The sequence below is a fragment of the Coturnix japonica genome, chromosome 1 (assembly GCF_054131305.1).
Source record: "Coturnix japonica strain WE chromosome 1, WE-NBRP24, whole genome shotgun sequence".
In the NCBI taxonomy this organism is placed as follows: domain Eukaryota; kingdom Metazoa; phylum Chordata; class Aves; order Galliformes; family Phasianidae; genus Coturnix; species Coturnix japonica.
In genome coordinates, this window is record NC_140663.1 from 153,797,245 (window position 1) to 153,822,072 (window position 24,828).

Genomic DNA, 24,828 nt, shown 5'->3' on the forward strand with positions numbered 1-24,828 from the left:
CTTGATTTGGAGGTGAAGTCAAGCAGTTTTCTTCAGTGGTGCGTAATCACTAGAAATACATATATATTTTAATATTTCTGAAATCTATAACTAAGGCAGAGCAGTGAAAAGGTGAATATGGCAGAGTCTTTATTTCACTGAATTTGTAGCTTAACATAAAGATGCGTTTCTTGGCTTTCCCTTGCAAAAGCAGATGTAACGTGTGGTTAAATATTATTTCCCCAACAGACTCTTGGGGCTAAAGGGGATTTTTAAGCTTTTTTTTTTCTTTCTTATGCATCCTGCATTGGGTCTCAGGAGAAAGATTTCACATGGTAATGACCTTCCTTACACACCACACCTTTGCTGCCAGCAAACCTTCCTTTGGAGTGGGGAGGTGGGGGCAGGCAGGAGGAAACAGCTGCAGGGTGGGCCCTGCAGGCCTGGGGGGGTTTTCCTGCAAAGGAAGTGATGATGCTGCTGAAGGGTGATGTGTATTAGAGTCTGCCTGTTCTTCCAAAGACAAGAATATCTTAGGCTTTGTTGCTAGTGATAGGTGAGCTCGTTTTCCGTCAACAAGGGAGGCAGTAATGGGAGAGTGAGCATGGGCTTCTTGAAGCCAAGAGCTGATGTAATGCTGGAAATCATCTCTCACTTCAGCAGTGAGTGGATTTTGTATGCTTCTTCAGTTGGGTGTCCCTTAGCTCTGCTTGCCAGAGTTTAGATATCCAAGCTGGGAGATAAAGAACTCTTTGCACCCTTGAGGATGTTGAATTTATATGGCAGATCTGTTCTAGCACTGCATAGAAGGAAGAATCCTTGTAATTCTAGTAATTTGCAAGTAAAGCAGCTGGAGGACCCTACCAGCAGCAGCTGCTGCTTCAACTGCTGCCTCTTTGTGGCCCCAGATGTCCTAGTTTGCTCCCAGTTAGGACACAGAGGCAGGAGCTTTTAGCATCAGTAGTTCTGCTTGAGTTGCAAAGAAATGTGCAGCACCGCATGCAGCTCTGTTACAGTGTAAAGAAATGGATGTTCTAATTGTAGAGATGTATCTGCAAGACAGCAGTCATTTGTTCCCACTTCAACAAGCTCATGCAAAAGAACTCGTGCTATTTGTTGCCTTGAAGACAAACCCAGGCAGGATTGTATTTTTTTTGCCCCAAATGTTATTTTTACATTTTCATAGGTAACGATGACTCCTGAAGTGTTTTTAGTCTATTTATTCCAGTTCCTGTTTGAGTGTATGTGTCTGCATGTACAGGAAGGGATTTTTAATGGTTGAAATGGGGAGCCAGGAAGTCTGTTTCTGGTTGTGTCACAGATATTTTCTTCCAATATTGGTAAAGTTTTCTGTGATATTGTTCCTTCTGTCTGCGTAAGAGTTCGTTCTCTTCTTCTCTGTGATGTGAGGCCATCTGAATTGTTAAATGAGCTGGAAGTTCTTGGATGCAGAACCCTTTGTTAAATGTGGGATTGTAATAGTTATAAAGCCTAGACTGTTCTCCATGTGGAAAAAAAACGGCACCCAGCAACTCCATTGAAGTGCTCACTGAATGCTTATGGAGACCAGTCAGTGGATGTGAGCACAGTGAGGCAGCGGGTGGTGCATTTCAGCAGCGGGTTGCTTCCACTGGAGCCTGTTCTAGGACATCTGGGGCCACAAAGAAGCAGCAGTTGAAGCAGCAGCTGCTGCTGGCTGGGTCCTACAGCTGCTTTACTTGCAAATGAGGCTCTTACTCATTGCTGCTGAAAACGTGTAGCTCATGGTGGTGACTATATTGAAAAAGAGTGTTTTGGAGCTGGGAATTTGCTCTATCAAAGTGTTTTCGTGCTTTTTGTATCTGTTGTCATTTCCATGGAAATAGATAGGAGGCATTACTGTCAGAGCACCCTACGAAAGCACACTAAAAATTGCCTTTTTCCTTAAAAACAAACAAAATAACAATAGCAAAACCCCAAGTGTAGCAGACAGGTCGTAAAATGAGTGTTCCATGTTTTGTGGTGAACAGACAATTGTTACCTAGCCAGACTAATACCGGATGACTATTATTTTGCCAGTAAAAGACTCCTACATATCAGGAAATGTGCTGGCTTGATGCAAATGAAACTGCACATACCAATAACAAGTAAGAGTTAAAAGAAAATGTAAGTATTTTCCACCAGAAGTGGAGTTTGGATTGACTTTCTATAGCCAGTTTTCTGGATTAGTTATTGTTTTACCATCTGTGATCTAATTCATAGATGCCCAAAATCTTTCAAATATTTGTTTAAAGGATAAACAGGTAATAAAAGCTGAAGTTTTTTGTGTTCTTGAAGTTAAAACAATTTGTTTAATTGCTTAAAAAGGAACAAAAGGAAGCCCAGAACAAAGTAAGAGTTCTTAATTCCTGCACATCTGAAATGCTTCTCTCTTCTCTTCAGAATTGTTTCAATTTCCTTTATAGGAAGCACAGCAGTTCCTTTCCTGCTTGCAAAAAGAGGAAACAATTTCTCTCCTTTTGGTTAAATTAAAGTTGCTGGAGCCCTTTCCCCCCCACTCCTTGTTTTCATGTAGAGGCAGTGTTTTAGATGCCAGTGTAGCAAAGATGCTTTGTTGGTGTCTCTGAGCAAGGCAGGCATGAAGGATCAAGCTTGAAGGACTGATTTAGTTCTTTGCTCTTAAAAATATGTGCAATTAATGTGGAAATCTTAGATTGAAAATGCCATTTTTAGTCAAGTTCTAAGATTGTGGGGTGGTGTATTCTGAAACACTTCTTTCTATAGCTGTTGTATGTCCATGTATCAACGAGCAGTTTCTTTGGACCACTTTAGCAATAAAAAATCTCTTCCTTGTTTTTTGTACTGTCCCTCATATCTAATATTATAATAAAGAGTACAGAGAGTATATGTTTATTATGGAATGCTGTGTCGAAGTTGATAGAGAATCATAGGATGGTTTGGGTTGGAAGGGACCTTTAAGATCATCTAGTTCCAACTGCCCTGCTGTAGGCATGGATGCTTCCCACTAGAGCAGGTTGCTCAAAGCCCCATCCAGCCTTGAACACTCCATATATGATTTGAGAGGAAAATGAACATAAGTTGATTAATCACTTTTAAGTAACTAAGAGGCAAATAAATATATTCTGCTGCTTTTCTCTCCAAGCTGAAACTCCTCTTTTGAAGTGGAACCCAGAAGTGCTGCTGTTGGGAATGCGTTCAGGGACTGCAGTATCCATTAGCATAATGTAATCCTTAGTAAGACTTGTGGGTCTACTTGAAGTGTATAAATACTCTTAATTTACAGGGGAAATTCTTGAGAGACTTATTAAGAATCTTTAAAATGCTACTGATTTGACTTTTTCTCTTCTTGTTTCATTCTGTTTTGCATAAAAGGAGCAGGATTCAGGGAAGAATTTCCTGCAGTGATGGGGAAAAGTGCAGAAGTAGGTCCTGACGTATGTCATACAAGATACTTCTAGAATATTTTATTTGAGAAAGTATCATGTGCTTCTGTCTTAAAGCTTATTCTTGGTATTTGTTGGTTTCTGTTGAGTTTGGATGCAACCTTAAAATACGGGGTTAATCTTTTTTTCAAGCACAGAACGGCAAGTTTGGAAATAATTCTTGTAATGGCACTGATAGGAATATGCAGCGTCTAACAGTGAAAAGAGCTTTGTTATTAAAGTTCCAGTTATATTAATTAACACATGAGTCTTCCCTAGAAGTATGTAAATGGCATAGTGGGATATGCAGATTGGGCATTTGCATTATAAATACACATGGACAGTTATAGCAGTGTTTGATGCCACAGAGATGACTGATAAATATTTGCATAAAGATTCTTGGTTTGCATTCTATGTGCAACTCATGGAAGTCCTAGCAGAAGTTCTTTCCCTTCCACAGCAACTGTGTCTCTGGGTTATGGAATGCCAGTTTTACCCTCTTACCCCTCTATATAGTCATGCTTATGGGGCAGTGACATTGTGAGCAGGCAGTTTAAAATGGGTATCCAGATACAACTCAAGAGGATGTTTAGACTGTGCTTTATCAATTAATCAAGGAAGACTTCTTCAGGTGCAGTGCAGTGTATTTTGTAAAGGGGTGGTGTGAAATTGTCCTTCGAAATGCATTGGACATCAGACAGTTGCATCGTAGAAGCAGAGTAAAGAGGACGGTAGGTTAGTTGGTAGTTGGGTAAGATACGGTATTTTCAGGCTTTAAGCTTTGAATTGAGTGATTTTAAGTGAGCTAAAAGGTAAAGGATCACAAATATGAAAAGCTAAAAAGTGTGCAGGAGGAAGATGTTTCCATTAGGATTGGTAAGCAGTCTTAGCAATGTTACTTAGAATGGGTAGGAATAGGATGAAGCTAATTTCTGAAATGTTGAGTAGGAAGAAACATGCCTTAATAAGAATGAGATACCTGAATTGTTTGCAGTTTTGAAGTCTTTTTTTAATTAAAAGAAGGCATTTATTCAACCATTCTGCAAATGTGATTGAAATATTTACTAGATGTGAAATTTCTCTCAAATTTGTGTATATAAATATAAATAAAACGGCCTTCCTTAAGACCGGTATATTCAGGCTCTACTTAAGTTTGTAGTTCCTCAGTCATAGTATTAGAAATTCAGAGTTTAAATGAAATGGGCAGAATAACGCAGGTGTAGAAATGTGACTTTTTCACAAAAGAACTGAAAACTCAGGTAGCATATGAAGAGAAGACGAGGAATTCTGAGAAGAAGATTGAGGGCACTTCATTAATTATTTTGGAAGCCATTCCAGACATACGGGATGAAATGGGGACAGTCAGAACTTAGAGAAAGGAGATTATAATTTGTTTCGTTTCTGAGGTAATTACTTGTTGTTTTTTTAGGCCTATAGTCAAAACTTGTGCCCAACATCTATTCCCATTCTTCTTTTCCCAGAACTGAGGTGGGCTGGTTCCGTGTGAAGATAAGTGCTATTTATCCACGTAGGTCTTTAAGACACATTTCACTTCCATGCCAAATTACTTGCAGCCACCACATCAAGTACTTGCAGCCTCTTGCAACTTTGACAAAGTAAAGCCTCTGCCTTTATACGAGAGGATTTTAACCTCTGCTTGTCAGAGATCACACAACCACATTCCTGTTCTCTTCCCTATAAAGGACAGCATGACGAAGCTATTGAAAAAAATTACTGTAGTCGTTCTCTAAGATTTATGTGTATTCACAGAGTTGGGTTTTTTTTAAAACAACCATAGTATTACTTTGGTTTCCTTCACAAAACGAGAATGTAAGAAGAGTTAGGAAAAAACTTTCGTAAGAGTTGTTCAAGCTGCTGAGCTAATTAGCCAAGATAAATCCTGACATGAAAGTGCTTGTCTGGGGAGAACCGCTGCCAAAAAGCAGATCTTGGACTTGATTAACGCGAAGAACTATTACTTGCTAGAAGTGTCAGTCAGCAAATAAACCTCTTTAAGTTCTGCGTCGTAAGATCGCTGTGAACGATTATGTGGCGTGTTGTTAGTACCGGTAAACAGCCTTATAAATACTTCAGCTGATTTTATCCCTACCGTGGCTCTTTCCTTCCAGCCCAGTTTGCTGAAACACAAATTCAGCGCTTCATTCCTTTTTCCGTTGTGTTGACCACTTTGGGCAGTTACTTTTCAATCAGGTGCTACCTAGAAATTAAGAGCATAATGTCCAAACTTTGGAGGAAGGACGCAGGGCATGCTTCTCACATGACTATTTCTTCTTTAATTTTCTGCTGAAATCTTGGAAATAATGGAGTAGGACAACCCAAACCAACCAAAGCAGCATAATTCTAAAAAGGAGAAGCAATTATTTTCCATCAGATAAGCTTCTTCGGGGTTCTTAATCTTTATTGAAAAGACATCTTTCATGACGGAAATAGGTTCACCACGTGAATATTTCTTAGTAGACTTTTTGGAAGAGGTGAGCCATTCTGGGAGATAGATGTTGGGGTGGCCCTGTCTAAAGAGACGAGGCTGGAGTCTCTCCCCGTGGCCTCAGTGATCTCCACCGAGCCCTGAGATCAGAAGCCTTCCTCTGCAGTTTCCAGTGAGCCATCCATGTGGTGTGGTTATGTTCCCCAATGTAATTCTAGGTCATGAAAGTGATCTGAATGAGGAGAATTACTTAGTTTGAAACTAATCCTAGCAAATGCATAATTTCCTTGGTCATATCAGTGCTAACGTCAAAGACTGCAAAGGTCACAGTGAGATCCAGCTGGTGGCTGGCAGTGTACACTGTCATGCATTCCATTTGCTCCCTTTTCTGGGTTTTGTGAAGCTTTGTCAGCTGCTATCTGTGACAGTTTGGCAGCACACTGATAGAGGTGGAAAAAATTAACTTCTGGCTACACGAATCCTTCAGTTCTGTGGTAAAAGCAGGAGTTTTGAAAGCATCAGAAATTATCTGTAGTTACCAGTCATACAAGTTTTGAAAGAAAAAAAAAAGACATTGGTTGATATGGGGACAAGGGATGAGACCGAGTGCATTGGTACCTGTTACTTAGTGAAGACCACAGAGTTCCTACCTCTGTTTACAGATATTATTTTGACTGTGTACTTCTGTGTTAAAATAGAGGACAGATCTCAAGGCGCAGATGCTCAGGCGCCTTTAGGGACGTACCAGTGCACATACACCGATTTAAGCCAACGGTGAAATTTTACAGTCAGCATCATGGTCGGATGTTCAACTTTAAGGCTTTCAAATTCTATCTGTGTTGACACTTGGCCTGAGATTAACTTAGCGTTGGCCGTGTGAGGCTTAGAAGTGTCTGCTAAGCTCAAGACTGAGTTCACCATTTCTGATGTCGCAGCCTATAATTTATCTTAACGTAAATGGTTTGAAGTAGTGGCGCTACTAATAAAATAGAACCATGTATACTTGAGTAATTTTTTCATTAAGGACCATAAGGATGGGTGGTAACACGCTGTGCTTTGCTGTTTGAGATCCATAGGGGTGTGATGCAGCGTGACAGCCTAACACTCAATCGGCACTGAAGATGCTGCTTGTTTTCTTATTGCAGTGTGGCAGATGCTTTGAGCTGCCAGTCTTCAGTACTGGCATCAGTTTCCATTTTCCTTGTCACGTTAAGATCTAGTGACTCATGTCAGCCAATCTAGATTGTTAAAAAACCACAAACAAACACGCCACAGGTACCCTGTGTAGCGTGCAGTTAAACAGAAAGACAAGGAAGTTGGGTGCAGAGAGGGAAATTCAGGTTGCGACTGTCAGTTGTGTGTCTGACTTGAATTGATTCGCACCCACATAGTTCACTGGAAGTTAGTGGTAACATCTGTCTGCTGCTTTTGCTATGGCTGAATCACTGGGTGACAAAAAAGGAGAGTTCAGAATATACAGAAATCTACTTGGCGGGACAAGTCCTAAGTGATTATTGCATCCGAATTGAGGTGCCTCTATGAGATTCCCTTAAACAGACATTGCCATGTAAGGCTTCTGCCTGCTGTTCTCACCCACTTGTGAGTGTATCTAGGACTGTAATACATTGCAGATATGCTTTGGTTTTATGTTTGCACTGATGACAGTGGAGCTGCCCATAACAGATATGGCAGTAGCCAAAAGCAGAAATAGGCATTTTCTATAGAGTAAAGGCAAAAGCAGCAGAGTAAAACTGCATCCCAAAGAAAGTAATTCTTTACATTTGGTAGCTGTTTCCATGTGTTATTTGTCTATCTTCCTTTGAGAGAGAGAGAACAACACTGGAATGCACAGAACTTTATATATATATATATATGGCTAAGAGTGAGTTGGTGTGAAAATGCTCTGTTTCCTTACCACATCTTTTATTCCACATCTACACAGCTGGAACACACGGAGCTTCAGTATTGAACTGCATGTTTAAGGCTGTAAATGGAAAGTATGTGAAGGGTGGGATAAGGAGAAGTGGTGAAGCTGCAGTTACGGTTTGTCTTTCAAGTGCAAAATAATAAAGAGAAGCTGTAAAATTCAACAGACATTGGATTGCGTCATTGTATAATGTGCAGTCTTTACGCATTATGGAATTGGAGAACGAGAGGGAAATGTTCTGGGCGACTTCTATAAGGCTGGTGAGATGCTTTCTGTTGGAGAATGTATTTCCAAGGTCTAAGCTTGTTGTGGGAATGAATTTCAATGAAATTTCTTCCCAAAAGGCTTTTCAAATGGTAATAATCAAAATAAGTTAAAAAAAAAAAAATCTATAGAAGCTAATTTCATTTTCCTGAAATTTCAGGAAGTAAAACTTGAAGCAGAACACTTCAATTTTCTCAAAATAGGACTTGTAAAATGCAGTGATTTCATCAGAAACGTTGAGACTTTGGGTTTTGCTCCATTTAATAATGACTGAGAATTTCTGGCAATTAAAAAATCAGAAAGCTTGAATAAAAATATATGTCAAAAACACACTGTTACTGAATAATGTGACATTTTTCTTGTGTAAGCAGCAAGATGTTTATTATCTTAGAATCATAGCATGGCCTGGGTTGAAAAGGACCACAATGATCATCCAGTTTCAACCCCCTGCTATGTGCAGGGTCACCAACCACCAGCCCAGGCTGCCCAGAGCCACATCCAGCCTGGCCTTGAATGCCTCCAGGGATGGGGCATCCACAGCCTCCTTGGGCAACCTGTTCCAGTGCGTCACATCTATTATTTAGTTTATGATGTAGTGTGGTCAGGGGAAACGTGAGCTTTGATCATTTGATAATTTCATATTTACTGTTTTGCTGATCGTTGTACTTTGTGTATCGTGTGACATCTCTGCTCCGTTACCTCAAGGAAGGTCATAACATTCTTTTCTGTGTGTGTTACTGTTTTTTAATGAGATGCCAATAGAAATAGAACCTGAGGGAACAGCATGGAGCTGTGACAGGGGAGGGGTAGCTGGGGGCTGGGGACAGGGTCTGCACCAGAGAGCATTGGACATGGGACAGCCTGCCCAGGGCTGCGTGCACGGTCCTCAGCTACCAGAGGTCAAGGAGCATCTGGACATTGATCTCAGGCATAGGGTCGGATTATTGGGTGGTCCTGCATGGAACCAGGATTTGGATTCAATGAACCCAGTGATCTCTGCAAAGCAGAGTGCTCTAAGTGCAGGCTTGTGTACTTCATAGGCATCAGCAGAGTTTATCTCTTGATCTGACTTGCTTTTGTCACAGCATTTCAGTGCTCCAGCGCTTCTGTCCGCTAACATGTTTTTTGCTAAAGTCACTTATCTTTACATGGCAGTTCCTGTAATTCAGAGAGCTAAGAAAGAACGTAGCATGGTATATTGTTTTGTTAACTGCCTCAAAGAAGCTGAAAAATGGGAAGATTGACTACTTTGTGGTACTGTCACCTGACTGCTGCAGCTGTCTGCAGAACTGTTCTTTGTTAATCAAATAATTCAGAATGGCAGCATAGTTTCCTCCAGCCATTCTTTGTACCATCAATCAAACTGCCAAAGTGAGTTGAAAACCATGCATGTTATATGGAGTAATAATTAACAGTTATATCACGTGATATCAAGTAGTCAAACATTATATCTTAGTTGAGGAAGCCAGCCAAAGCCGTGCATTGGTGAAAGTGCCCTAATGAGGAAGGGGAGAAGTGAGACAACAACCAGAAGGAAGCCTGGGTGGCAAGCAAACAAGTCCTGTAATATTAGAATTAGTTCTACAGCATTGACTGTAAAACTTCTGGAGAATGCAGCAGGAAAAATACATAATAATGAATGAACATAAGTGAAATGAGTGTAACATTAAAACATACATATATAGTTTGTAGTGCCAGGTTTTTGTCCAGACAAATTATTGACAAGTTTGGAGGCGTCTTTATGATTTTCCTACTGTTCTGTGTCATACTGTCAAAACTGAGTTTCTTATTCTCAGATTAGGAGAAATGTGTTTTTAATGAAGGCTGATTAATCCTAGAATAGTTTGGGTTGGGAAGGACCCTTAAAAGTCAGTCCAACCAAGAATTCCCATGCACTGCTCTCTGTCTTTATGGTATCACATCTTATCTGACTGTTACCCGACTGCTTCCAAGGCAGAAGCGTTCAACTGGAGGCAGTATTTGCAACTCATGGTACCGATGCACGTTCTTGGCAGACTTTTGTTGTATCAGGTTTTGTCCAATTGGTAACTCAGCAAATCCTTGGCTGTGTTAAAAGATACCGTTGTGCTTCTTTAAAGAGGGCTGTGTGCAGAGTTTTTTGGCATGCTTACTGCTTCAACTGGATTAAGAGATTTCTTGGTGATGTATTATGCCTATGTTTGTCCAGCTAACAAGGAACTAGGAAGAAAATTGGACTTGAATCCCAATTGTTGACTTAAACCAAAAATCCAAGAGATGCCACCTTGTTGGTACTTGAAGGAAACTTACATGTAGTGTTTTTTCATGAGATACATGTTGCCAGTTGAAGTCAGAGGTTTCAGTGCTTTGAGTTCTTGCAATCGATCATGCAGGGGCTGAGCTGGTGCACCATGACCTGCATCACAGCACACAGAGCAACAAAAACAAGAGGTAACAGGCTTGTTTCCTGCCTGATGTAGGGGCAGGCAAAGTTGCTTGTTTTCATCCACACTTAATGCTGCCTTGTAATCACATTGGAGTGTTTTGCCAGGTGGAAGAAGAGAGACTTGAGGACAATGTTGTGTCTACACTTGTACTTAGGAAAAATAATTCCTGGAACTCTTGATTTGTTCTGGGAACAGCAACTGTGTAAGTCAATTAGAATAGAAACAACTGGAAAGAGGGAGCTTAGTGTGATATGGTGCTGTGATGATCTGCTTGGTTATTACCACAGTAATTACCTAAATTCATCCTCTTTACCAAAATTTAGTGACACACACTTTCTTCTGAAGAAGGTAAGTGCTTCAGTGCTATTTTGCTCCTGCATGCAATGATTTTTCATGTATGAGAATAATTACAGAGGTACTGTTCTTAATACTTTTGGTCCTCTAAAGCATCTCTTCTTGCTTTGCTGACAAAGTCTTCACACTCGGTAATGTTTTCACAGTTTAAGGTTGTTGATACAGTTCTCAGCCTCGAGATTTTTGGCAGGACATTTTGTTGCTGCCTGACGCATCACCATTTCCGACAGTCCAATGGCTCACATGGAGAGGGTTTTAGTTTATGTATTGTGCACAGTTTCTTGTGCTAAGAAGGAAAAGACCGGTTGGAGTTCCCTTTGTCTTTGAGACTTTTGGCTTTTGCTTAAAAGCCTTGGCAAGTGAGATGTGTCAGAGATGACTCATACTGAAGCCCGGCTACAACTGGGAGCAAGGTAATAAACATGCTAATGACTTCAGATAAGGTTGTTTCTTTAGCAGCACTACCAGTTCAGACCAAAGATCTGTCTGGAAGAGGCGTGTGGAACTTCCTGTGGGGAAAAACTATGCGCAGGACAGGCCTACAGTGTAATTTGCATAGATAACGTTCAGCAAAAATACATAGCAAGGGTTTTATTGTGTTCTGTAATGCTTTGTAGACCTTTGTGCATGGTTGTCTTTAGAAGCAAAGTGTTTCTTATGTTGGCAGTGTTTTGTGCTGGCTTCTTCCATGGCTGTACTTTCAGGCTGTATGCAAAAAGAATAATTGGTTTTTTTGGCTTTCAGTTTTGTTGCCTGCTAATTTAGTTCGATGACTGATTTTGCTACGCTGTGGGTTACAGTACAGGCATAACGATAATTCTATTTTAGTGCTTTGCTCATAGTTCTTTACACTTGTACTTCTGAGCCATGAGTTGGCATTTTCAGAATTACTCACACCGACTCGAAATATCTCGCCTAAAATTAACAGTGACTTCAGAGCCCTCTGGATTGTAAACGTAAGGTCATTTTTTCCCTTTGGTTTTATTTTTGTCATCAAGTACAATGGCTACTTTATCATCCAGTCATTGAAAATCACCAGATCTCTTTGCATTGTCTTCCATTTCTTGATGCTGGTGCTGCCACTGAAAGATGCTGGCTCATGTCATCCTACAGCTGCTTGTTTGTCTCTTTATTTGATCTAGCGTGCAAACACTGGCATTGCCATAAAGTGCTGTACACAGGGAAGCTGCCCAGAGTGTAAAGCTGAGCCTGAGGCCTCCCCTGTCAAATGGGCTCAAACAAAACAAGAAACCCTCACCCGAAAGAAAGAAAAAAATCATCAGAACAGAAAAAAAATCACAGTTCTGTGGTTTGAAACTGTGTCTTTTAGTGCAGTACTGGCTTATGCTGACTTAGTTGTGTAGTGAAGGCTTGAACGTGCTGAATATTAACTCCTTAGTTACTCAGAGAGCCTTGTTTTGAATTAAATAGTGGTTAAAGCCATGCAAACGTTGAGCAGAAAAGCTGCTGAAGAAACTCATGTGGGAACCTACTGCATGTCATGTAGCCTTCCCACAGTCATCCTGAGTAGTTTAAACACAGAAGGAGCTGAATGAAAATGTAGTCCTGTTTGTAGGCTGGTCTTCAAACTCCTTTTGAAGTAGTTCTTTGAAAAGGTAGTTTCGCTGTCATGGCAAATGGGAATGGTCTTAAAGGCCGTGGTTCATTTTTCTCTTCAATATTCAACTGTGATTGGGTTGTAGATGTGTCAGTTGCTTCATTGTGAAAGACCTTCCAGTGCCCGAAGGGAGCTTGTAAGCAGGAGGGAGACCACTTTTTACACAGTCTAGTAGTGATAGAACCAGGGGAAATGGCTTTAAGCTGAAAAAAAAAAGGGGGGGGAAATTCCTAGATGTTAGGAAAAAATTATTTGCTTAGAGGATGGTGAGGCCCTGGCACAGCTGCCCAGAGGAGCTGTGGGTGCCCCATCCCTGGAGGCATTCAAGGCCAGGTTGGATGGGGCCCTGGGCAGCCTAAGCTGCTGGGTGGCAGCCCTGCTTGTGGTTGGGGGTTGGGTCTAGATGGGCTTTAAGATCATTCTAACCTAAACCATTCTATGATATATCTTGTAGTGAGATGATCCAGGATCTTCAGCTTAGAGACCTTGTGAAACATAGGGGGTTGGTTAATACAGAACCACCTGATGAAGAATAGTCTTGGGAGTGGAGAGAAGCTGTAAAGATAATGGATTTACAGCCTTACTTAAAGCAACACTAGTTTAAAATGCATAGCCTGGCTGTTAGGACCTGACCTGCCTGCTGTTAACTGAAGAGATCTGAACTCATTTCTCACTAAGCTTTCAGATGTCTCTTTCTTTTTTTTAGGAAACTGTTGTTTCCCCTATTAGAGTTGCTTGATTTCATATTAATACCTTCGCATATATACTTGAGACAACCTAAAACAGGGTCTCTAAATCAGCTATGAAGGGTCCTAAATGTCAGACCAGAGAATATTTGCTCTCTTTTTGCTGCAGTAACTGTTTCGTATTTTATAAGAAGCTGGAATGTGAGAGAACTGGACTTGAAAATTCCTAATAAGCTTGGGGCTAGGACATCCACATTCATATCTGCTGTTTGCATGCTTGACTTCAAACCTTCATTGGAGTTTACATGGTTTTAAATGTCATCGGTATGTGCTTGTCACTTCCTTGGTAGTTTATGACTTTCCAAACCTTTTGTGTGAGGAGGAAAACCTTTCAGGTGACCACAACTAGTTAGCATTGGTTTTTCTCTTCCTTTTTTCTTTCTTCCTCTGCCCATTACACATTTAGATAAAAGGAGATTATCACAAGACTTGATGACAGCATTATGTTCTGTAAGCCAACATTATGGTGTTTTTTAAATACCAGAGATTACTAGGAGAGCCTCTTGTACGAAATATACAATTGCTCTAAGGAGTTAAAAGCAGATTGGACAATATTCTTATATGAGTTAAACCATTAGCACTGTAATTGTTAATGTTTGTTTTAATGAACAAAAGTCCTAACAGAATCATAATTGAATTAACACAACTCGTTTAGTAGGAGATATGTACATATATGAAACAAAAACGTTGTCCTTAGTCTTGTATTTCATGGCTAATACCTTAAGACCATGAAGTATGTTTTGCTGTGACAGACCTAACCTAAATAAGAATTCTCAGTGCCATTTCTTGTGTAACATTTCTGAAATACAACCTCAAACAAGAATCTTCTTTCCAAGTGTGTAATTCTGTCCTGGACAAGAGAACTGGAAATTGGGAGTTCCCATGCAGTCTTTGTGCTTTCATTCCAAAGTTGTCAATTCTAAATTGGCTTTGTTTCGCCTTGCAAAAATCACAACTACCTTTTATCATACTGTGAAAAAACATGTTTCTTAATGTGGTGTATTGCACCGATTGACTCAGTAATTTGTGGTGGTGTTAATTATTACAGGACAAAACCCCACAGTGTTACTAGGCATTGAGACACACGGTTTAAGTGATAAACATCATACTAAAATGTAAGGTGGACAAATAACTAAAAATTGAAAATCAATTAGAAAATTACTATAAGGAATGGAAGTGTAACGCATGCAGAAAACAAAAGCAAAAGCAGATTTTAGAATATTATGAACTGTCAGTTAATACTGCATGAGAGGAAAGCTGCTAAGGGACTTCCTTTATAGTCAGTGGAGTACACCCAAACCCAAAAGGGCAGTTGTCCTCTCTATTTAAGGCTATAGGTCATTTGTTTATTCTTCTCATGGAAACCAAAGTCCGATTAAACATAGAGTTGGGACAGAGCTAATGTAAAGATGAGGAAAGTGGGAAGCATCCATGTATCCTGTAGTTTCATCATAGCCAAATAAGGATTAGCCAACAAGAAATTCAACCTGTTTTGTCCATAAAAGGAGCTCAGAGGTTGGGGCAAAACAACTGCAGATGTTTGCAGTGCAGGAATCATTGCTCCCTAATCTGCCCCCCACATAATTCCCAGTTTGGTTTTGCAGAGTTATTGCTAGAGGGGAACGAGTCACGTTTCTATCTTGTTATTGATTCTACTGCCAATGCTTATTTGACTGTGAGAAATTTTAGCTCTCATGTCCTTCCTTTCTCCCTTTTTGCACCTCTTGAAGTGGAGCTTGGCTAGCTGTTGCATGGAAGACTCAAACGAAAAGCAGCATTTCATTTTATTAGTAAAATTTATCCATCTAGTATGCTGAACCACTTGCTTAGCACTGAAGTAAAAACTGCAATTCTACTTTCATGTGAAAGGAATGCATTGGAGGTGACCTGTTGACCTGATGTGTTGCTTAAAAGCTTCAGAAAGCAATATAAAATTTGTACTAGATAGTGTGAATAATGTCACTTTAAAAAGAAGTTACTGATAAACATTCCAGCAAGATAAAGCTGGACCCGAGGGTTAAAGTTCTTTTGTGACTTACTCAGAGGACTGGTAAATTATCTGCTTATTGACATTACGCTTCATTGGTTCAAGCAAGATGTGGAATCTTGAATAGCAAATAGCGTCACTGAAGCCAATCAGAACTTGCACCAATAAGCTCTGGTGAATGCATTTCCTTGAAAAACCACTGCAAGCTGCAGAACACACGACAATAAGTAGAAGAATTTTCATGTTCTAATGTAAAGGAAGAAGGCAGGGTTATAATTAAGCCCGTCAGTAGCTAATGAGCGTTGTATGGTGGAGGGTAGGTGCATTATCAAAACTTACTTCTGTATGTTTCAACATATTTAAACAGTATCTGCTTTTCATTTGATCATTGTGGCCGTGCATTTGGAAAGCTACAAGTAATAGTGGTCTTTCTCCCTGGGAGAAGAGCACATATGGTTTAACCATGGAAATTGTGATCATCATGATGCTCACCTTCCATTTCACCAAGTCAAAAACCTAAATAACCTTTTCTAACCATGTACAAACCCCATCATAGACACGGTTTCTGCAGACTCTTCAGGAAACCAAAACCAAGTTTTGCCATAGGTCTCCCATTGAGTCCTCGTTTTAAGATGTCCAACCATTGCTGGGAACCAATTGGGATGTGACAACCACTTATTTATGATCATACCATTAACCACCAGCTTAATGAGAATTTTGGGGAGCCAAAGAAGGCACATTGGACTTGCTGTGTCTTGCGGATTTTGCAATGCAGTGTATGTTTTTTTGCTTACTGTACTTCATCTGACTGGTGGAAAGTAGGACATGCCATAAACTCTTGTAGGGTAAAATTCAAGGTGAAAATCATCTGGTTTAATGGGTTGTTGTGAGTAAATGCAGAAATTTCATACTTTCTGTTTTCTTCTCTTTCCTACTTGCTCCCAACCTTAGTGTGGTTGCTGCCATGACGTTAATGCTTGTTCTGTCTCTTTTGGCTCAATTCTCTGCAGATCTGATTTAACTCAAAATGACGTTTGGCATTTTCTATTGACTTTCTGCCATTTTGGCGCATCGTATTGACTTATGTGGAGGTTGAATAAATGTCAACACTAGCAAATAGGGAGAAAGGAACAGGGAAAATGATGTAAGATCCCTTTCATAGGTAGCAAGCTGCCGTGTCCTTTCCCACTGTCTTGTTATCAGAATGTTTAATGCTGGAGTTCCTGGAGTGTTTGGACAACGCTCTGCCATTTTTGGATGTTGGGTGGTGCTGCCTAGAGCCCAGAGTTGGACTTGGTGATCCTTATGGGTCCCTTCCAACTTGGGGTATCCTGTGATTATCTGTAGTGAAATCACACTCTGCGTAGTAATAGTTGGAGCAGGGTTGACAGGAGGACCTGGAACTGGAAGTGTTAACTTCAAAAACTGCAGCTTCTGCTTCCATTTCTTGACCTGTCCCACCCTCACCCTCCATCAATTCCATTCCCTTGTACTGATGTTTTATGGAAAGCAATACTATTCCAGTTATTAGTAATTAAAATGTGGATCAAATGAGGTGGGATTTACTCTTAGTTAAGAGAAGGAGATATATCCACCATGAATTAGTAGCAGCTCTTGGAAAGAAACTTGGGTTCTTCAGAGCATTGCGACATGCTGGTGGGAATAATAAAAAGGAAGAGACACAGTGGCCAGAAGAATGAGAAGTGGAGAAGGTCATGTCTGTGCATTTCCAGCAAGAGCAGCGCTGAAAGAAACAAGTGAGGAGCACGTGCACTCCTAAATACAAGGAAAGATGATGCAAATCAGTCCAAGGTCAGGTTGAGAAATGATGGAGAAATAACTGTGGTCATGAGTCAGTAACATATGTTTTGTTCTATTATGAATGGAACAGCTTCAGTATTGCCCAAAAGCATAACTTGTAAATTACACAGTATGAAAAGCTGTGAATCTCAAGTCACTCTCATCTTATTGATACACTTCAGAAGCAAAGTGCTTGTGTTTTTTTTTTCCTACAGCAAAGACTTAATTAAGAGGATCTTCATATTGATTTTAATACTAATAAAACGGCCTGGTTTTGCTACTTGTTTCCTTACTGCCTTCAGCCAAGTGATGCAACTTGCTTGACTGCTTGCTGCGTACCTGGCTGTCATTGTACATAAAGATTTGTCATTGGTGCTGTCATATTTTAATGTTAGCACCACATGCATTTGTGGAATCAGACTTTGGACAGCAGAATGATGCTTTATGTAGGAAGTGTTGAGCTGATCGATTTTGTGGCTTTTAAGGGACTGTTGGAAGGAAAATGTTGCATTTCTGGCTGTGCCCCCCCCTTTGTCTCCTGTCTGTAGGAATGCTGCTTTCCACTCTAAGGAAGCAGCTGCTTTTTATAAGCTGTTCTTCTGTTGCTTCAGGATTTCTCATGCTGCTTTCTTGGAAAGCAACGTTATCCTCAAGGATGAGAGTCATGTTTAAAGAAAATGTAAAGAACAGGAGCCAGCAACCTGGTGTTTTCAGAGTTAATTATAACTATGGTGCCAAAGTATTTTCCCTTGCAATCTTGATGTCTCAGCAGAATTCTACTGCGTACGTGACACACAAACAATAGCCTGAGACACTGTTTCTGCAGGACCACAGCTTATTACTATTGTCAGCAGTAGTACTAATGTTACTTCAGCCAGGACCATCCTCATTCCACTTAAATCCTCTCTTCATTGCTTCCTACCTTGAGTTCTGAGTAGGTTCAGGCTTATTCCAGCTGCCTTGCCTAATGTCCAAGTAATTGACTTTACAATTAAAATGTGTGGATTCTTGGAGGGGAGGCAAAAGAAAAAGTTGAACATGTCTTATAATATCAAACTCTTTTTCCTATGTCTCTCTGTCAGCATGCCCACTGAATACAGGGACAGTAACCTACCAAAGTAGGATCAGGTCACTGTATTTGTCTTTTAGGGATCATGACTGTTTGTAGTCTTTCTTGTGCTTTTCTCTTTAGGAATGGCTATATATTAGGAAGTGATAAGAGTTTCTAGAACGTTTCATACTATATCAAATAGACTGCTATAGAAAACGTTTGGTGTATTTTAATAGTTACAACTGATTGATACTCTGACAAGAAATATGAAGTATTTCAAAGCATTAAGCTTCTGTTGAGCTGCGTATTTTGGGTGTTATTTTTCAGAAGAAGGAACAAAGTCTGTCCAGTGTGGCTGGCTTTTCTCAGTGTAATGTGCTCTTACTGGGATTTTTTTTCTAGGACTCACCTCTGTTTGATCTTATCAAGCAGTCAAAAGAACGAGAAGGTCAGACTGATCAGCCTGAGCCCACTTCCACCCTAAATCTGCCTCTCCAACATAACCATACTGCAGCAGATCTGTAAGTGCTGTGCATCTTTGATGTCTGTGAAATGTATGTTGATATCCCCCTTAATATTTAAATCCAAGCCCCATCAAACTTGTATTTGAGATCTGTTTTCTTCCTTGCCTAGGAATAAATAAATCCTCTTGTCAGAAAAATGTTCTTGGCTGGGTCTTAGTTGAAGCTGAAGTGAGTGAAAGGTTGTGAGTTTTGAGAGGAGAAGGGAAGGAGGAGAGAAACGTGGTGCAGCTCCATCGTGTGCTCTCGCTAACACATTTGTGTTAAATCTCCAGGTATCTTTCTCCTGTGAGATCTCCTAAGAAGAAAGCATCTGGACACCCTCAAAGTGGTACTTCTAACCCAGATGCTCAGCCATCTGCGACCTCACAAACACAGAAGCCTCAGAAATCTACCTCCCTCTCTCTGTTCTACAAAAAAGGTTTGTTGCTACTGCGCATCCTGAAGTTGCAAAGTTTCCTCTTGTTATTTATCTTTTTCAGGTTTTGGATCTCAGCATTACCAAATAGATTGTCACAGATATGTAGCAAACACAGTACAGACTCTTAACTGCTGTTGAAAGAAATAATAAAAAGTTACCAGAAGGTTAATACTTGCACTCTACATAGGATCATAGAGAGATTAAGGTTGGAAAAGATCTCTAAGATCATCTGGTCCAACCATCGGCCCATCCCCCATACCCACTGACCATGTCCCTCAGCACCACATCTACAGAGGTCTTTAACACATGCAAGGTTGGTGATTCCACCACCTCCTTGGGCAGCCATTGACCAGCACTCTCCGGGCCTGGCCATCCAGACAGTTTTTCACCCACGTAAGAGTACGCCTTTCTAAGCCACAAGCCACCAGTTTCTCTAGTAGAACAGTGTGGAAGACAGAATCAAAGGCTTTACTAAGTCTAGGTAGACTTCATCCACAGTCTTTCTCTCATCCACTAGGCATTTTAAGTTTCAACTGAAAGTTTATCTCCTGTTTGAAAGAATGACCTTATCAGTTCCGATGAAGGGTTCTTCAATCATCTTTTTCCAGTGTTGACCACCAATAGGTGTCGTGGGCAGCTTAAGAGCTGGGCAAGCATACATGGTGCTTCCCCTGAACACTTTCCTGAGCTTTGGCTTTATCCAGCTCAGAGTATTCCCGAGCTTTCTGCAGTATGTCTGCTTAATAACTCATAATAGACTCATTTTCCAAACCTTTGTCCAGACTTTTAATCAACATAGACAATACATGTGCAGCATGGACAAGTATGTGTGTCCACATGCATGTGCAGTGTGGACTTCCAGATGTCCACTGTCTGTTGTATCGAGGTTTTTCCATTAATTTTGAACCTGGCTACTTCATTTCATGAGTTGTAGTTTTCATAGTGGGACTTGGTAAACACTGAATTGCTGCCCATTCTCCATCACTTCCCTCTTATTTTGTATACCTCCTATTTTCTGTTTCTCAAGTGTTTCGACTGGCCTATCTCAGATTGCATACCCTGTTCTTTCGGCTTCTCTCTGAACATCCTGACCTGGAGCCATTGATCTGGACCCTTTTCCAGCACACACTGCAGAATGAGTATGAGCTCATGAGAGACAGGCACTTGGACCAGGTAACATTTTGAAAAGATAAAAACAAAATAGGAGGTTTGAAAAGGCTTTCCTGAGCAAAAATGTTCCTTACATGTTCCTGAGGTGTCAGAAATTATGAGTTTTTATTCCTCCATTGAAGACTCAGAGCAGAAATTCATTTAGTTACGTGTATTTTTGATCATCTCAGGTTTGCTTCTGTTAGATTCTTTTCTACCAAATATCCAAAACACCATTTATAGTTATGTTCAAAACAATGAACAGAGGCTGCTCATTTGTGTAAGAAAATACTGATTTTCCTTGTGAAGGTGTTTGGCTGGAGCACCTTCGTTATTGTAGCCTGAAGTTGCAGTAAGCAAAATGAGTTTCAGAAGTCATTTTCAGCTCTGGTTAGCTGATCACCATACAGTAATGAAAGGAAAAGTAGGTGAAATATCGTCTGGGTGCTTATGAAGTTGAACTGAATGCTGGTTTAGAGAGCACAACCAGTAACAGCTTATAAACTGAGCTTTTGCTTTTGTTTCCTAATGACAGTTCATGGAATACAGATTAAAACCCAGTGGCAAAGCTTCACAGTGCTGGAGTTTCTTTCTGTGTTAAAAGCACAGAAGCATCAACTAGAAAAGAAAAAAGGATTTCTAAACTTGAAATGAAAAACAATCATATTTACTGCATTTCCTGTTGTCTTTTCCTGTTTCGTTAACAGATCATGATGTGTTCCATGTATGGCATATGCAAAGTAAAGAATGTGGATCTTAGATTTAAAACAATAGTTTCTGCATACAAAGAGCTGCCCAATACAAATCAAGAGGTATGGAAATCCCTTAATATCGTCCCTCCGTAGAATTGATATAAATTGCTTGCTTCTTTGTCTAAAGAAAAAAACAACCCACAAAACAAGCTACACACGAGGATATGAATGTTCATTACGAACTGTCCACGTGATTCATAATATTCTGGGGAGATCTCATGGTGGCCTTCCAGTACTTGAAGGGAGCTTGTAAAGAGGAAGGGAAACAGCTGTTTACGAGGGTGGATAGTGATAGGACAAGGGGAATAGTTTTAAAGGGAGACTGGAGATTTAGGTTAGAGATTAGGAGGAGGTTTTTCACACAGAGGGTGGTGACGCACTGGAACAGGTTGCCCAAGGAGGCTGTGGATGCCCCATCCCTGCAGGCATTCAAGGCCAGGCTGGATGTGGCTCTGGGCAGCCTGGGCTGGTGGTTGGCGACCCTACACACAGCAGAGGGGTTGAAACTGGATGATCTTTGTGGTCCTTTTCAACCCAGGCCACTCTATTATTGCATGTATTTGCCCTGGAGAGTAGAAAATTAGTTCTAATACTAAGTGTCTCTGTAAGCATCTTGCAAAATAGTAAATATCTCACAGCAATTGTTTGTTAGCTTTCAGAAAGCAAATTTCCTCCTGCCCTATTAATTAAAGATACCAAGTAACAGTTCATTATTCTATTTGGAAACTAGATGAGAAGTTAAGGTGTAGTACTGATAGGATTTTTCAAAAGCAACTTAAATTCCTTTAAGAACTACTTAACTTTCCTGGAATATTGAGGGGGAATAGACAGGTTACTTACTTCAGCTGTCATCAGTAAAAAAAATGGTCATGTGTCAAACAGGTACATCAATGGAGAGGCCTATTACAGTTGCAGGCTTGATTCTAACATGAAGTACCTTATTAAGGTGCTTACAAATGAAATAACTTAATTTTTATTTCTCACTGCAGACTTTCAAACGTGTTCTTATCAGGGAAGAGCAGTACGACTCCATTATAGTCTTCTACAACTTAGTGTTCATGCAGAAACTGAAGACAAACATCCTGCAGTATGCCTCCAACAGGGTAAAGTGTTAGTTGTATCCAGGACTGTTCATTTAATAGAATAGGAATTTATAGACAGTAAAACCTTCTGATGCTGTTGTTATTTTCTAGCCTCCTACGCTGTCACCTATCCCACACATTCCTCGCAGCCCCTACCAGTTCTCCAATTCTCCTCGGCGTGTCCCTGCAGGCAATAACATCTACATCTCACCCTTGAAGAGCCCTTACAAATTCTCTGATGGGTTTCAATCTCCCACAAAGATGACTCCAAGGTCCAGGTACGTTGGTTATAAACATCTCACTGAGTGAAGTGAAGTGAAGTGAAGTGAAGTGAAGTGAAGTGAAGTGAAGTGAAGTGAAGTGAAGTGAAGTGAAGTGAAGTGACTGGGAGTTCACTGCAAGCAAGTTAGCAAACTGTGGTGTGTAGTTCATTAATAGTCTGTGGTTAGTTTATCTTTTATGGTTAAAGTTTGTGTCCTGTATCTGGTCCCTTCCAACCTAAGCCATTCTATGATTCAAACTGGCCACTGGCTCTTAGCAGAGGATGACAGCAGATGAATCATGTTATCTTTAAACAGCATTTCCATCTCAGTATTGAAAAGCCCGTGCAAATCTGTAGTGGGCTTTTCCAACTAGGAAATGCTATCGGATGTTTTAGGTTGACGTCTTGCGTGGGTTTGATTAGCAAACATCCAAAAGAAATGATTAAGGGCTGATTATCAGGTCCTCAGCATTTCCTGTTGATAAGGGTTGCATTGTGTGGACCTTTCATTCTTCCAAGACACAGCTTTTCATGTATCGGTGTGGGATGGCAGATTTGGCAATTAGGCTTTCACCGGTCCTAATGGAAATGTGAATAATCTGAATACAGCAAAGCACAGTCTGGGTTTGCACTGTTAAAGAGGAGAACACTTCATTAATGCCTTAAGAAAATCTGTGCAAGTTAATAGATGCTTCTCTGTCTTGCTGTGGAGGGCGGCTTGACTGAAATGCTTGTTTTCTTCCTTTGGCAGAATTCTGGTGTCGATTGGTGAAACGTTTGGGGTGAGTTTTACAGTTCTTATTGTCTGCTCTTGAATGCGTGGTGTTGGAGCCACGGCGTAGCCTGCTGGTAGCCAGAGAGCTGGCTCATGGTTCCCATCTAATATAGTCATTTTATGGAATTTGTAAGCACAAAGATTACAGGGATGTCCTGTTCACCTCTTTCAGTTATCCAGGCTTAGCTTTTAAAAAGTTTAGCATTCTATTTCAGTTGTTGTGGAAGGAGGTTCCTCCCTGGAAGCATTCAACGCCAGGCTGGATGGGGCTGTGAGCAACCTGGTCTACAGGGAGGTGTCCCTGCCTACAGCAGGGGGTTGGAACTGGATGATCTTAAAGGTCCCTTCCAACCCAAACCACTCTATGATTCTAAGGTTAGAGTTCTTAGATTGTAACGTTGTAGTGGATCATTGGGGAAGTTTGAGTAGTTTCAGGATTTATTCACTAACTCTTTAACTATTTTCTTGTGATTTCAGACTTCTGAAAAGTTTCAAAAAATAAACCAGATGGTGTGCAACAGTGAGAGCCACGTAAAGCGCGGTGCAGAGCCCAGCGATGCCCCTAAGCCACTGAAGAGGCTGCGCTTCGATATAGAAGGGCAGGACGAGGCAGATGGAGGGTAGGAGACTGATGGTGGCTTTCTGCTCAACTGCTTCAGGAGTGGTTTTGTGGGGCCTCCAGAATGCATCCTAACTTCTGTTTGAGGGTGGTGATGCACTGGAACAGGTTGCCCAAGGGGTTGTGGATGCCCCATCCCTGCAGGCATTCAAGGCCAGGCTGGATGTGGCTCTGGGCAGCCTGGTCTGGTGGTTGGTGACCCTGCACATAGCAGGGGGTTGAAACTGGATGATCATTGTGGCCCTTTTCAACCCAGACCATTCTATGATCCTGTGATTCTGTTTATTTCTGAACTTCCATAAATACGTTACATGAGGGACGGTAGCAAAATACTTAATTGGGCATTTGGTGTTTAAAGCAAGGATTCATTCAGTGCCTCATACCCAGGTATTTCTGCTAAAGGCTAAATTGTACTGCAGTCTTAAAAAATATTATTTTAGAAGTATGAGAAATGAAACATCTCTTGAGTGTGCTGTGGTGGAAAACACAATTTGTATTTTTATAAGATGAGGCAGTAGCAATGAAATGAACTAGCTGTGATTTGTGTGTTGCTGTTGTTTGTTTTTAACATCCCTTTAATCAAATGCTTTCTGTCTGCAGCAAACACCTACCCCAGGAGTCCAAGTTCCAACAGAAGCTTGCAGAAATGAGTGAGTATTACTCTTCTAGTAACTCCTCAGCACTGAGTACCTTGCATAGAACACTTTGTGTCAACTCAGACAAAAACATCGTTCAACACCACTGTCATTTCAGTGCTTACTTTTTTTGTACTTGCTCCACTGAAACACAAATGATTAAATTAAAACCCTCCAAAGCATCTTTGGTGCTGTTAAATGGCAGAGAGGCACAGAAGTGCTAGAAAATGAGCACGACATGTTCATCCTTAATACCAGGATTCTTGAAAGGGAATTAAATGATTTGCTGTGCTCTGGGGTGTGGCACTGCTCAGCCCATGGGGACTGGAGCAGCACAGCGCTCGCTTTGGTAGAACATATACTAAAATTGGAATGATACAGAGAAGATTAGCATGGCCCCTAATTTGGGTGAGACCACATGACACATGCATGGCATCCAGGGGATCAGGCCCAGCCAGCACAGGTTCATGAAAGGCAGGTCATGCTTGACCAACCTCATCTCTCCTTCTATGACTGGGTGACCAGGCTGGTAGATGAGGGAAAGGCAGTTGATACAGTCAGCAAAGCCTTTGACATGGTCTCTCACAATATT

The 24,828-nt window shown here is 40.8% G+C and overlaps 1 protein-coding gene and 1 pseudogene across 3 annotated transcripts in view; both read left to right on the top strand.

Moving 5' to 3' along the window:
* The window catches only part of RB1 (RB transcriptional corepressor 1), a 65,542-nt gene that overhangs the window by 37,781 nt on the left and 2,933 nt on the right, over positions 1-24,828 (top strand). For 2 of the 3 annotated variants that reach the window (XM_015851795.3, XM_085536157.1), the window contains 9 exons: positions 18,423-18,541; positions 18,817-18,962; positions 19,990-20,135; positions 20,819-20,923; positions 21,853-21,966; positions 22,057-22,223; positions 22,959-22,989; positions 23,460-23,602; positions 24,202-24,251. In XM_015851795.3, coding sequence (XP_015707281.1) covers positions 18,423-18,541; positions 18,817-18,962; positions 19,990-20,135; positions 20,819-20,923; positions 21,853-21,966; positions 22,057-22,223; positions 22,959-22,989; positions 23,460-23,602; positions 24,202-24,251 — 1,021 coding nt within the window. The remainder of the gene's footprint in view (positions 1-18,422; positions 18,542-18,816; positions 18,963-19,989; positions 20,136-20,818; positions 20,924-21,852; positions 21,967-22,056; positions 22,224-22,958; positions 22,990-23,459; positions 23,603-24,201; positions 24,252-24,828) is intronic. The other variant, XM_085536158.1, reaches the window with a different exon arrangement.
* Positions 24,576-24,637, top strand: LOC116652802 (U6 spliceosomal RNA; annotated as a pseudogene).